General features: G+C 35.5%; 1 protein-coding gene across 2 annotated transcripts in view; it reads left to right on the forward strand.

The window, feature by feature from the left end:
- Positions 1–14,867, forward strand: part of LOC146002600 (protein FAM76A) — a 111,679-nt gene extending 96,812 nt beyond the window's left edge. For both annotated transcript variants that reach the window (XM_083140555.1, XM_083140554.1), the window contains exon 6: positions 13,438–14,867. In XM_083140555.1, coding sequence (XP_082996681.1) covers positions 13,438–13,653 — 216 coding nt within the window. In that variant the 3' untranslated portion in view covers positions 13,654–14,867. The remainder of the gene's footprint in view (positions 1–13,437) is intronic.
- Positions 14,868–15,146: the final 279 nt, after the last annotated feature.

Raw genomic sequence — 15,146 nt, forward strand, 5'->3', positions numbered from 1 at the left:
TACTTATGTCAGTGTAAATAACATCCATTTGTTGTCTGGTATTAAAGCCATCAGCAATGTCCTGTGTTATTACAGCTAAGTTTGTAACCATTGATCTCCCGTGTACGAAACCGTGTTTTTGGGGTGCAATTGCATCCCTCAGATGCCATTTTAGGTGGTTGAATATAAGCCATTCCAATACCTTGGAAAAAATACGCAGGAGTGATATAGGACGATAAATACAAACGTTATGCTTGTCACCTGATTTATGAATTGGTGTTACTAAAGCTTTTTTCCATCTCAGAGGATAGATACCGGTTTCTAATTTTTTTCTGTACAGTATTGTTAAGTGATATGAAAGTTCACTGGCCCAAGCGGAAATGAAATGTGAAGGTATTAGGTCAGATCCCGTCGATTTCCCCTTACGTAAGTTATGAAGTTTTGTGTTACACAAAGTTGGTATATTGTTTGAATAAATGTCTTCCTGCTCTGTGATTGTTATTTCATTATCAGCAGGAACATAAAAACTAGCAAAATAGTCAGAAAAAAGCTCACATGACACTTCCGAATGTACAGAGGAGCTATCGCCACAAAATACATACGTTGGTATTCTCGTCGAGCGTGACTTGTCCCTTTATATAACCCCAAATTAATTTAGGATTTAATTCTATTTGCTTGTCCAAGTTGATTAAATATTCCCTGTACTGTATTTTATTAACTCTTTTGAATGCTGACCTCTGCGTGGAAAACTTGACATAATCACACATTAGTTTCGACACCTTCAATTTTTTGTGTGCTCGCTCCTTGACCTTCAGCGCTTCTATGAGTTCCTTGTCAAACCATGCCAGGAATTGTCTTGCTCTTTTTCGCTTTCTAGGAACTGTTTCGTCTATTACCCCGAACAAGAGTTCATAAAAACTTTCACACATATCATTAGCATCATCACAGAATTGCATCACGTCCCATGGTATGTGATTTACTTTGTCCCTGATTTCATTCACGTTTGCTTTATGCCAAGCATAAGATTGTATACTAGACAAGTTGGCATTCCTGATGCTTCGGGAAATGGAGATACTACATTCTAATGCTGCATGATCCAACAACACTGCTGATTCACCAGGCCTGACACTTAGAACTACGTCGGCTGAGCTTGTAAACAATAGATCTAGAAAGCGATCATTATGGGTTTAAAAGGGCGCGTTCTCAAATAAACCTGTTTCTGATACAAAATTCAGAAAACTGTTGTTGATATTGGATTCCTTCGTGCATATCAGGGTTAACTCATCATGCTCTGCATTTATTTGCCACTTTAGAATTTCTTTCTTTATTCATGGGCGAAGTTCAGTCTGTACATTGTAGTAAAGTTCAAGTTGCCAATTAAAATTAGTATATCACCATTTTTCATAAACGATTGCACAAGAAACAAGGAGCGATGGAGATTATCCAAATCCTGGAGGGAAGGAGAGGGTGGAATATACACGTTCCCTAAGAATAGTTTCTTACTTGCCTTTAGTTGTATTTCCGTCCACACGATTTCCATGTCTGTTTCGACATAGGTTAACCGTCTTGCTCCCAATTCCGCTGATACAGCAGTTATCACACTGCCACAGTGATTTGCACATTCTGTGTACACGTCCTGTCAATCCCTTCTGAACACATCGTAAGATTTACCACAAATTTCACTGTCGCGCACTGATGCTTCTAGCCACGTCTTGGTTACGTCACGTCGTCATAAAAGGTCAAATTAAAATCCTGAAGAAACCTGTTGTTTATGCTTCTTGTGTTTTGATAGAAGATATTTAGACAATCACTTTTATTTCCATGACCTTGAGTGGAGCCAGGGTTTAGTTGCACATCCCCAGCAAGCATCAATAACAAAACACAATGAGTGTACACTGCCAAAGAGCCTGCTGCTTTACGTGATTCACCATGCTTATCCAGGTTGCCCAAGATGTCGCACCCTGCAAGTGGCATGAAAATATTTCCTCTAAAAGAGCACTTCCAATTGCAAATATCGATCTTTTTCGTCTTGTAATTCATCAAGTTACATTTAGTCAATCGTACGAATACAGGATAGATGATTATAAGTGGCACAAACCACAGTAACACAATGTAAATCAACAGAATGTCCAGCCTGCTTCTTCCATACCGTCGCCATCTTGAGTACATCGAGTACTTTCCTTTCCAGTTCCTTTTCTTCAACATATATTATACAGTAGAACCTCGATTTTACATTTTTCAGGGAACCAAGCTGAGAAAACTTAAAATGCGGGAAAATGTAAAATCGAGGAATTTTTTTCATAACATTTTGCTATGTTAGGATCATCAAGATGGAATGTATAACGTGTGATAATGAAAAATCTGGGAATGTAAAATCACTATATTATGCTCTCGAATTGAATGACCCATAAATATTGCATGCTCACCTAGGCTGATCCTGGGGTTCTCTTTCTTCGTGTCTTTTTCGTGCTCAATGAATCTTTCTTCCAAGCTTTGCCCCGTTTCTCCTATATAGCTTTTTTTTCACATGTGCCACACTTCTCATACACCTCTAGATAATTATTTAAATCCTTATTTTTCATATGCTTATGATTGGCAAGTAAACTTCCTATATTGAGGGGTGGTTTAAACACTGTAGTTATCCAATAATTACGGAACTTTCTTCTCATTCTTCCCACATACAGTCTGTTATATGGCATACTGATATATTTGTTCTTGGTTTTATTAGCTTGATATCTAGATCTGCTTTTTTATTGGTTGAAAATCTCATGGGAAGTAGAGAAGAAAGTTGAAGAAGTCGAGTTACAGACTCTATCATGAGTAGTTTTGTGAGTCTCATTTTCCAAATAGCCCAAATGTTTTCTACAGGATTAATGTCAGTGGAGTACCGTGGTAACTTTAGCACATGGATGAATTTCATGTCGTCTTTCTGAGAAATTCTGTCATCATCCGGAGACCTTTTCTGCAACTCAGGAACAACATGCTTTCCAGTATTTTGATTCACTGGTCCCTAGATCTATCTCGCAAAAGTGCAGAAGTGTTTTTTTTTTGTGCACATACAGGGTGGCGACAGACCTGGAAAACCTGGAAAACCGGGAAAAGTCAGGGAATTTGAGGTGTCAAAAAAAGTCAGGGAAATGTCAGGGAATTTTGTCTTCATTGACTTTTTTAATTTAAAGATATCGTTATGGAACTCTGCACGGGAACAGAAAATTGTTATAACTCGGGCACTATGGGAGCAATCTACTTCGGATAAGTTTTGTTTTGCAGCTAAAACATAAGCGCATGCAACCGTGTACAATTCAGAACCGAGGAAGGGGGTTTGGGGGGCTCGACCCCCGAATTTCAATAGAAAAAAAAATCTGAAGTTTGCCCCCCCTCTTCTCCCACTATTTTGGGGAGAAGGCGCAAACTTTAGTATTCTTGTCAAAGAATGGACATTTATCAAGAGAATGAAACATGTTTCATGTTCGTGGGTGCCAAGTTGAATAATAAGCCAAAATGTGATTTTTTTTAAATGAAAAATATGTAATTTGCATTTTTGGAGGAAAATTGTTATAACTCGGGTACTATGGGAGCAATCTACTTCGGATAAGTTTTGTTTTGCAGCTAAAACATCATAGCATGCAACCGTGTACAATTCAGAATGCCGAACCGAGGAAGGGGGTTTGGGGGGCGCGACCCCCGAATTTCAATAGAAAAAACAAAAATCTCCCGCTATTTTGGGTATAAGGCGCAAACCTTAGTATTCTCTTCAAAGAATGGACGTTTCCAAAGAGAATGAAACATGTTTAATGTTCTTGGGTGCCATAAGCCAAAATGTGAAACACTGTTTTTTTACTAAAAATAGATAATATGCATATTGCTCAGAAAATTGTTATAACTCTGGCACTATGGGAGCAATCTACTTCAGATAAGTTTTGTTTTTCGGCTAAAACATCATAGCATGCAACCGTGTACAATTCATAACGCCGAACTTAGGAAGGGGGGGGGGTTGGGGGCGCGACCCCCGAATTTTAATTAAAAACTATAAAAATCTGGAGTTTGCCCCCTCTTCTCCCGCTATTTGGGATGAAAGCGCGAAGTTTAGTATTCTTTTCAAAGAATGGACATTTCTCAAGAGAATGAAACATGTTTCATGTTCTTGACTGCTATACAAGTTGAATAATAAGCCAAAATGTGATTATTATTTTTTACGAAAAATAGGTAATTTGCATTTTTGGAGGAAAATTGTTATAACTCTGGCACTATGGGAGCAATCTACTTCGGATAAGTTTTGTTTTACAGATAAAACATCAGAGCATGCAACCGTGTACAGTTCAGATCGCCGAACGGAGGTTTTGAGGGCACGACCATCGAATTTCAATGAAAAAAACATAAAAATCGGAGGTTTGCCCCCTCTTCTCCCGCTATTTTAGTGAAAAGGCGCAAACCTTAGTATTCTCTTGAAAGAATGGTCGTTTCCAAAGAGATTGAAACATATTTCATGTTCCTGGGTGTCATACAAATTGAATAATGAGCCAAAATGTGAAACTCTGTTCGGAAATGTGGCATGGATATGTTGCTGAGAGGGGGGAGGTTGGTCATCAATATGAATTTCCCAGGCTTGCTCCAGACCTGTGTCAGAGTTTCCACCCAAACATAAGAGTATGAACGTCCAAAAAGCACATTCATTTCGTAATCAGCACCATTATACCATATGGTATCATCAGGCCAGTACGACCTTACTCTGATGATAACATATGGTATCATTGGGGGAGTAAAGGTTAAGCCTCTAAATATTACGTGCAAAATGCATTGAATTATCATTTTTTCTTGTCCATATGGGAGTAGTAAGGGGACTTGTCACGTAGTAAAGCATTTTGTTGGGCAAACTGAAGGAACATGGAAACAAATAGGTTCCATTGATACATACGATTTTTGTTGAATATCGCCACCTGACAAAGTATCTCACTACAACATGCGACAGAAATTGCATGGACTGCAAATATGCTGCTGGAATTTTATTACTCTTCTGGCTCACTTCACCTTATTTAATGTAGCAGTGCTTATGTAGGTCTTCTTTCATCATCCTGACGTATTACTGGTTTTGCACAAGTTAACATTCGTTTACAATGACATTGCACTATTCTTAGATATCAAGAAGAATTCAATCAAATGGGATATATATTGTATACTATCACGAAAAAGTGAAACATAAACTGCATTGGTGAACGTTATAAAAATTGACAAGAGCATGCTCCCAACCTCAAATTTACTGTAACACTAGTATTGCATTGAAATTAATGCCACTCTCTGTCCTGTCTGTTTAAACTCGTGAGAGATGGTCATTAATCTCCCACAGGGTAAGGGTAATATCCAATATTATGAAACAAAATACTAATAATAAATACGTAAATATTTTAATATCATATTTACTCGATTCATTCAGTCATAAAAGCAAATCACTTTCTTCAAGGATTGACTTTTCTCTACCAGCCCTGCTAAATTTTCACTTTCCATCTACTGATTTATATGAGGGGTGGCCAGAAAGTAATTTCCAATTAGTAGGGACATTGATTTTTCGCAAACGCCAAAACCGTGAAAAATGGTAATTGCTGCGACGTTATGTTTAGGAATGTGCAGTGATGTCAGGACACATGTTTCGCCCCTTCGATATATCGAAATAATGCGAATTTGGCATAAAATGCGAATTGTTGGCATTTTTAACGATTTTTTTTAAAAGAAATGTCCTAAAGAAAATTAATTAAATTTCATGAAATCCAACATTCTTGTCTTTTCTAGGCCATGTTTATGTACATAGAACATGCAAGTTTTCCAACATTTTACTCAAGAGTAAATTGTAGAGTTATACATACATGGAATAATTCTGATAGACACATTAAATCATGTATTTCCCACAATTTTTTCAACTTCTATCAAAACCATTTGCATCACAGAGCAAAGTGGTAGGGTTCTAACAGGAGATCGAGTGCATATCTACCGTCACATAGGAGCCACATCTTCGTATTTGTCACAGAAGATATGTTTTGAATTACCAAGCTAAGTGTGCACCATCGGCATTTGTCAAGCGAGTAATAATGGAGCTCAGTCGTTAGGGCATCTGACTAATATGCGAGAGACCCGGGGTCGATCCCCTGCGAGGGAGAACCGGGATGTTTTCCACATATTCAAACTGCTCCGGCGCCAGCATAATATGAAGCTGGTACGTTGAGGAAACTTTGAGGGATAAAGGTAGCCAGGAGTGTGGTGCTGATCACATCACTAGCCACCTTCAGCCGTGATCAAGAAAGTGTGGGACCCTAACTCCATACCCCTATACACCTTCATGGAAAAGTGCAAGGGAGCACTTTACTTTTACTTCCTCAAAAACCAGTTCCAACATATCAAACTGTCACGAAAATACGTAGACCATGTGACCTACAATTTAAAATAATAATTTAAAATCACAATGAAGTATTAAGTTTCTCTCTCTCTCTCTCTCTCTCTCTCTCTCTCTCTCTCTCTCTCTCTCTCTCTCTATATCTATATATATATATATATATATATATATATATATATATATATATATATATATATATATATATATATTTGGCAGATAAATGTTCTAAAACAAAAACGCGAATTTTGGGAAACGTAACACTAACAAGTCAAAAAAAGATAATGCCAATTTTTGGTGCTATAATATATCGGTATCTGTCACGTGAGATTGATTGATTAATTTTTTTTTGGTGCGTCGCCACTTATGGTCATTATGCACCCTTCAGTATATACGGGGGAAATTCCATTATCTAAAATCCTTACCTTAAAATTAAAAAAAAGTGGTATAGAAAATAACTTTCCCAAAACAACTTTCAACATATCAAACTCTCATGAAGATGTGTAGGCCATGTGAAACAGTAGTTTAAAAACACCGTCAAGGTATAATTTCAGATATTTGTCAGAAAATGCGCTAAAATGAAAATGTGAATTTGGGAAAAATAACACCGTATAGTAAAAACTAAAAAATAAGAAAATACACCAATTTAGAAAAAAACTACAAAATATCAAGGTCCCTACCGATTAGGCATAAATAAAACAAGAATATCAGTAGTAATTTATTGCATTAGTAACAGTGAGTCCTAACTTAATTTTCGGCATAATCACCACCGTTCTTCTGGCATTTGTCGTAGCATGTCACTAAATTTTGTATGCCCATGGTATATGTGTCTGACAAACAAAGACTGGAACTATCTACCGCAGTGTAGCTGTCAAATTCTTGCCCTGCCAGAAACCTCTTCAGTTAAACCATGAAATGAAAGTCGGTACATTAAAGGGCAGGGCTGTACAGGGAGTGGTCCAAGATCTCTCACCTGAAGTGATGCAAAGGGCCTGTGTTGTGCTGTATGGGGTTGTGCACATTCGATTGGCCTTCCGTGAATTGTCTGCAACATCGTCTGACCATACTATCGTTCACGACGTCCGGTCTGCACACCTCACACAATTGCTGGTGGCTCTGTGCCAAATTCTGAGCGTGCAAAGTAGGCTACATCTACATCGCAGTCGGTGGGAGACTGTGTGAGAGCTGCAATCTTTAACCTAGAACTTTCCAAAAACGGCTGCATTACGACTATTACCATTTACAGCTAAATGCCACTTCTTCCTGCCTGCATGTGTGTGTGTCCCTCTCCGACCACTAGTGCTGCATATAGGCACCATTGGAGCTTTTTTCAGGATGCCCCTCGTATATGAACTTTCAGAAGCTTTTATTAGTAGTGTTTTAATGTGTGGTTAGCTAAATCAGGTACCTATACAATGCAATTCTATAAATTCCTTGCGTTAAATTTCTAATACCTACATACCCTTTTCGTCAGCATTAATGGTATAACTGCATGTTGTCAATTTCACAGTACTTCACTTGGATATACTGTACTGAAGCAGAAATCCCATTGATAATGTAAGGAAATATGACACTTTATTTTTTTCGATTCAATTGTTTCACTTATATGAAAGAGTTACGTTTTTTGCTTTACAGAGAAGAGAGAAGTAGCTTTATGCATTGAAAATTGAGTCCGCACTCATGGTTCTTGCAAGCAGAGGCTTCCAAACTTCAGTGGAAATATCAACATATAATACCGAGAATGGATAAGGAGACTGATAAATTACAAATTGTATTTCTTAATCATTCACTCTTCACTCTTATCTCATTTAGTCGTAACTTTAAAAATAATCAAGTATTTTATTTTAAACTTACTGCGTACAACAAAATTCCGTAATCCTTCCCTAGCTTGTGAATTGTAATAATTTTCCAAAAAAACTATTTTGCAGTTTGAATTCAAATCAGAGAATAGAGAAATTAAGTCAATTTCAACAGTGGAAAGAATCCATAATTGTTCCTGTGTTTAAAAAAGGTGATAAAATGAACTGTAATAATTACCGTGGAATTTCTCTACTCTCAACAACATATAAAATATTATCTAACATTCTTTTAACAAGACTAACCCCATATGCTAATGAAATTATAGGTGATTATCAATGTGGATTTAAACGTAACAGATCAACTACAGATCAAATTTTTCACATCAGACAGACACTTGAAAAAAATTGGGAATATAATCAAAATGTCCATCAGCTATTCATTGATTTCAAAAAAGCATATGATTCGGTCAAAAGAGATAAATTATATAATATATTAGTAGAGTTTGGAATACCTAAGAAGCTTGTTAGTATTATAAAAGTATTCACCAGTGAAACAGAAAGTAAAATTCGTGTGGGTATTAATATGTCTGACAAATTTACAATTCATGATGGGTTAAAACAAGGAGATGCATTATCTCCATTGCTCTTTAATTTTGCCTTAGAATATGCTGTAAGGAAGGTAAAAGAAACTAAAGAGGGACTAAAATTAAATGGTGTGACTCAGTTGTTAGTATATGCAGATGATGTAGACTTACTGGGGGATGATGTGAATACAATTAAGAATAATGCTAAAATATTTTTCAAAACTGCTAAAGAGATAGGTTTGGAAGTTAACAAAGAGAAAACTAAATATATGCTTACAGGCCAAAACCAAGTGTTAGGTAATAATCAAAATCTAATTATTGATAACAACTCGTTTGAACCAGTTTCCAAATTCAAATACTTAGGAGTAATATTAACAAATGAAAATTATATTAAAGAGGAAATAAAAAGTAGGCTTAATTCAGGAAATGCATGTTACTTCTCTCTTCAAAAACTTTTGTCTTCTCGTTTAATATCTAAGAAACTAAAAGTTAAAATATACAAAACAGTAATTTTGCCTGTAGTATTATATGGATGTGAAACTTGGTCCCTTATATTGAGAGAGGAACATAAATTGTGAGTATTTGAAAATAAGATCCTTAGGAAAATCTTTGGACCTAAAAGGGATGAGGAGACAGGTGAGTGGAGAAGGTTACATAATTTAGAAGTACATAATTTGTATTCATGTCCAGATATTATTAGAATAATTAAATCAAGAAGACTTAGGTGGGCAGGCCATGTGGCACGAATGGGAGAGGAAAGAGGAGTTTACAGGATTCTTGTTGGGAAACCTGATGGTAAGAGACCTGTTGGAAGGCCAAGACGAAGATGGAGGGACAACGTTGAGATGGACCTAAGGGAAATCGGTAGAGATGGAAAGGAGTATATAGAACTTGCTCAAGATAGGGACAGATGGAAGTCCTGTGTTGCTGCAGCCATGAACCTTCGGGTTTAAGAAGGCTAGGGAGTTAGTTAGTTTAAGTCAATTTCATAGAAGATAATATTGGTACTTGACAAATCCATACCTGGATCTGTATAAGTTTATTATTTCCATTTGCAAAAACATCGCTTTAGTTTAGTTTGTAATTGTCAGGGAAAAATGTAAATTTTGTCCTGGAAAACCTGGAAAAGTCAGGGAATTTCATTTTTGCTTGTTTGTAGCCACCCTGACATATCAAACCCTCTGCCTCTCATCAGGCAAGAGAACCTTTTTCCAGGCTTCTATTGTACAATCTTGAGATTTTGCCCGCAAGAGAAATATTCTGCGCATTTCTTTGTTAGAAGGTGTGTATTGGGAGGTACAGTATGTGGGCTTTCATTCCAGTTGCTAGAAGTCTATTACAAACATTAGACACATACAGATTCCCTCCCCTTCCCCCAATTCACTAGCCAACTCATGGGACCTGGGATTTAATTTACATTTTATGAGGAGAAAGTGGTTATCAGTTAGTGTATTTTTCCTTTTCTTGCCACGGTTTTTGCTTTTCTTGGATGAATTGGAGCCAGTCAGTTTGTGCCTCTGAATAATTCTATTTGCAGTGCCTACACTGACACAAAATTTAGTAGCTCTTTGTGACATAGAAGTACGTGATAATGCTAGAATATGACAAGGAAATCTCAACATTATAAAAACGTGCAAATAAAAGCATGTTTAGAAGACACCAGACAGAACAGTTAGGTACTATTGAATCAAGTCGTGAACAACACACCAATGGACAAACAAATCACGGAAAACACAGGATCTGAGAATAAGCGTTGTGTAGCACACTGTTGCCAACCATTGGGAAAATTGCGAAAAATGTGATACTCCGATTAATTCGCATAGGACTGTATGTACACCAATATATACCTTTAGTGGATGGGAGCCTCCCTGCATGTTAGCCTCTGCAGATGGGAACTTTCCATGTATGTGCTTTTCAAACTTGCCGCAATATACAAAATTATTGCAGCTCGAGCTCTAATTGTCGTAGAGAGAGATTTTTTTTCCATAATAGCAGGGCTCTTAGGGAAGGTGAAATTTATAAATTTATACATATATATATACACACACAATCACTATGTTACAGCAATTAATGCACTATTTCTTGAAAAATACACACGATATGTCTTTTTTGTTTATTAGTATACATATGGAGGTATGACATACTCGAATTATAAAACAATATATCCATTGTTACTGTTATTAACAAGTGGCATTTGAAAAAGTCCTTTGTTTCCCTTTGTGTATCATGGGATAGATTTTATAAAATGGGCTATAACCTCAACCATCACTTTTTTCTAGTATATTAGTGAGAACAAAATGACACTTTAACAACATGTGACAATTAGGGTCCAGGGCAAAGGCCAAATTTTCGAAAATTCCCAAAAATTGTGGGTTTTGAAAAAAGTTGTGTAATATCCCTTTATTTTCCAAATCGGGTGATGGGCATTACATATCCTCAAACAGTGATCTTTAGTTGTGCTCCCCTCCAAATTTGGTCCAACCAGCATCCATAGATCCAATGCTAGATGCAAAATTCTAGATATCACTTCCATAACCTGGCAACAGTACCACACTTACACAATGTTATATCCTCCCCCCCCCCCAGAAGTATCAGTTTCTTTTCAATTGAACTTTGCATTGTTGTTGCTACATAATACATTTTTTTTCATTCACTTTGGCCTATTGTGGTGACCACAAGGGCATGCTGAAGACTATTTTTTTTAAATTTAGATTTTCTTTTTCTTCTTCTTCCTATCCATTCATAATTGGGAAGCACAATGTATAAATTTGACCTCCACTAAAATCCATGTCATTCTGGAAAGGGGTGGGGGAGATATCGCCACAACAATTAGTTTTTGAGCCACAATATTTTTGTACTTCACAGCAAGTTTGAAAAGAATGCACTTGAAAAGTCCCCACTCACAGAAGCTAGTAACTTGAGAAGCTCCATCTGCTAAAGGTTAAATTGTACTAACAGCTACAATAAATATTAACATGTCTTATTCAATAAGAAAATTGTAAAGAGAAATTACATACAAATACATGGGTTGAAAATTTAATAGTGGAGTCATTCCATACGAAATCAACACTGTCCACAACCTGACTATCTCCGATTTTCATAAAATTTGGTGAGTTGAAACTATGCATGGAACGTAGTAACTGTGAAAATTTTGAGTCTCGTCCATCTTGTAATTGTCAAAATTATTCAAGGTCATATTTGGCCTAGGAAGCTGAAATATAGTGTTTTGTACAGGGGATGAAACAAGCTTTCCAATTATATGTAACATGCCTACCTTTGGATAAAAATAAAATATAGTCATGTGACCTTGACCTTGAATATCTCAAAACATGTCATCGTCAAAATTCGTGAAAAAATATATTTGGCAGACCTAAAACTCTAAAACATATTAAAAACTCAAGCTGGGACTGAAATGGGATCAGAAAATACAAAATAATATGTATAACTATGTGACTTAAATGCCTCATTACACATCTTTGTTTAACACTAATTATTGGCATCATTGCCTTGTAATCAAGGGGTCCCGGGTTCGATACCCGGTGGAGACACAAGTGGTTCGGATTCCACTTTAAACTGTAGGTCCAGTCCCGATTAGCCTTACTGCGCATAAAGTGGACTTAAAACACCAAATCAAACCAAACTAATTATTGGGAGGCACAATGTATACATTTTACATCTGCTAATAGCCCTGTCTTTAAGAAAGAAAACATATCCAATTTCATCTGTCGATGACAATTAGTTTTTGAGTTTTGATATTTTTTGTATTTCGCAACAAGTTTGAAAAGCGCATGCTTGAAAATGCGACGGAGTGAACGAGAATACAGGTGCACAAGAGGTCCGGCGCCTAAAGGTTAAAGGAAGTTTCGGTTGAAACCTGTTTGCTGAGTTTATTGTACCATTCTACAATACCCAATTTACATATTACAGTGGAACCCAAATTTTACATTTCCACATTTTACATTCAATTTTCATGATCGCAATGAAGTAACATTAAATTTTCCATGATCTTACATTTTCCTGCATTTTAAGTTTTTCACCATTGTCCCATGAGAAACTTAAAAATCAGAGTCCCACTGTAAGATAACAGTTCACTTCCCTTCTGTGGAGAAGTTGGGAACTTTGTATTATATTTGGGATGTATGTACACAAATAATGGCCTTTCTCCTATCAACACTGTTTAGTAGGCTCTAGAATACCAACTTTATGAAATGTTCACTAATGGGAATTAATATAAAGTCCAGTCATTTGATTAACTGTATTTTTAATATAAATGTAACATTTATTTTTTTACATCTGTCAAAAATGAATAGAAAAATTTAGGGAAATGTATTCGATTTCATCTCAAAATTTATTTGTAGTGAAATACTTTTTGTGAAGCTTGAATATGTTAATAAAAATAGTACTTTTAGATTCAAACGTTTTGTGTACAATCTTTCTTTTAATGCAACCTCAAAATTTCCCCTTGATAAGATATATATATAAAATATAAGATAAAATATATAGTTTAACAAACTATGGTTTATAAAATGTAGAAAATTATCTTGGAGTGGCATGGAATTAAAGTATGTTAAGTAAAAGCTGGTGGCTTAAGGTTTTTGATGACGTTATAATTGTTGCTTTTACAATAAATGAGTTGTGGCCTGTTCTATTCTTGTTTATTAACTTAGGAATTAAAACTATTGATAATAAATTTCAGATGACAGAACTTAAAGCAAAACAGTTTACTGGGGAACAAGATTTACGAAACAAGATGAAAAGTTTACAAAAGGATCATGATAACAAGGTGGACACACTGCTGCTCAAGATAAAAACTCTTCAGAAAGAAGTAGCAAGTTTATCTAAAGGAAGGAAGACTATAAACAAAGAACTAGCAGGAAGTGGAAGTGGCACTGATAGCCCATCTTTGGCATAATATGATGTGCAGCATGTACTTTCAACTTTGTGGATATATTTTTAACAATTCTGGTACTTTATATATTTTGTGAATGAAGTTCAGATGATTATTTTTCTGACACAAGAATGGAACACTGTGTGCAAGGAAAAAGGAAATAATGTGACTGAGGTCGATATTGGAAAATTTTAGCAAGTGTTACAGTAATTTTGATCTTCTGATCATTTGATGTAAATCTGACTTTATTCTTCTCCTTTTTTAATGTACATGTTTTGTTCTAATGTTTGTTTATTTAAGTATATTTATATAGTTGATATTTTTCTTATATTGTAGCTTGTTATTTTAAAACATAAGTGTGCTTTGTATAATATGACTTTACTGTAGGATTTTTTTTTTAAGTTTGTGAAAATGGTGATGGTACTATGTAATTTATAAGAAAATGTAACGGATGGACAGATGTAAAGGTGAGAAAGCACTGTCCTCGCATTCCTTGCAACACATTGCAGGAAAATGTGTTGAGAGTATGAGTATCAACGAATGAGCGATTAATTTTAGAAATTGACTGTTAAAGAATAAATGAAGCCTGGAACAAAAGATATTTGTGTGATATGCATTTGTGTATTTATGACTTTTTATAGAGAGCATGTGTGTAATTGTGATCTCTACTTTGTTTGTATAATAATTTGGCATGACAAAAGCAGTATGAAAGTTCTTAAGGAAATGTCACTGTCTATGGTTGTTTCATACACTTTAAATAGCATCTGCTTTAGAATTCTAAAGAAATCAACAATGGGACAACCGTTGTACATAGAAAACACAGTATTATAAATTAAATGAAATTCATTGTAAAAGACATGACATAATGACATATTTTATTTACATTGTTCTGCTCAGTACTCTTGTTACGTTTTAGGAGAACAGGGGAAGTTAATCAGGCATGTGTTGAGTTGATTTACTTTTGTTAATCAATCATATTTTAGTACTTCATTGCATTACCGTAACATTTGTAGGACATCCTTAACTGTAAACCTGTGTTATGTGTATTTTCATGTTCCTTATTTAAAATGTTGGACATGATGTTATGGTAATGCAAATGTCAGTTTTACGTGAGTGTATGTAATAAATGAATGAAATTGCTAATTACTGGTTTGTGATAAATTCATGTGTATCTCAGTGAGAAAAATGGGTAATAAATGACACCTGTACATAGGTTGTACCTAGAGAGCAGGTATAAAAATGTGAATTTGTTTGTTATTAAAATAATTTCAATGCAACTGTTTCTGCTTTGAGATTGAAGAATATGTTTGGTTCATATGTTACATACATATTTCCAAAATAGGAAGACACAATAGATAATTAGAAATTGAATTGAGAGGCAGCAGATGAGTTATAAATAATACAATACCATCATCATAGTGTTTAGTGCACATATTTTGGTTTCACTCTGCAAATGTTATGGTAATTTCTCTCTACCACAATATTTAAATTTTGGCACATAGATTTTTTCATTCTAA

The sequence above is a fragment of the Lepisma saccharinum genome, chromosome 18 (assembly GCF_977018435.1).
Source record: "Lepisma saccharinum chromosome 18, izLepSacc3.1, whole genome shotgun sequence".
NCBI lineage: Eukaryota > Metazoa > Arthropoda > Insecta > Zygentoma > Lepismatidae > Lepisma > Lepisma saccharinum.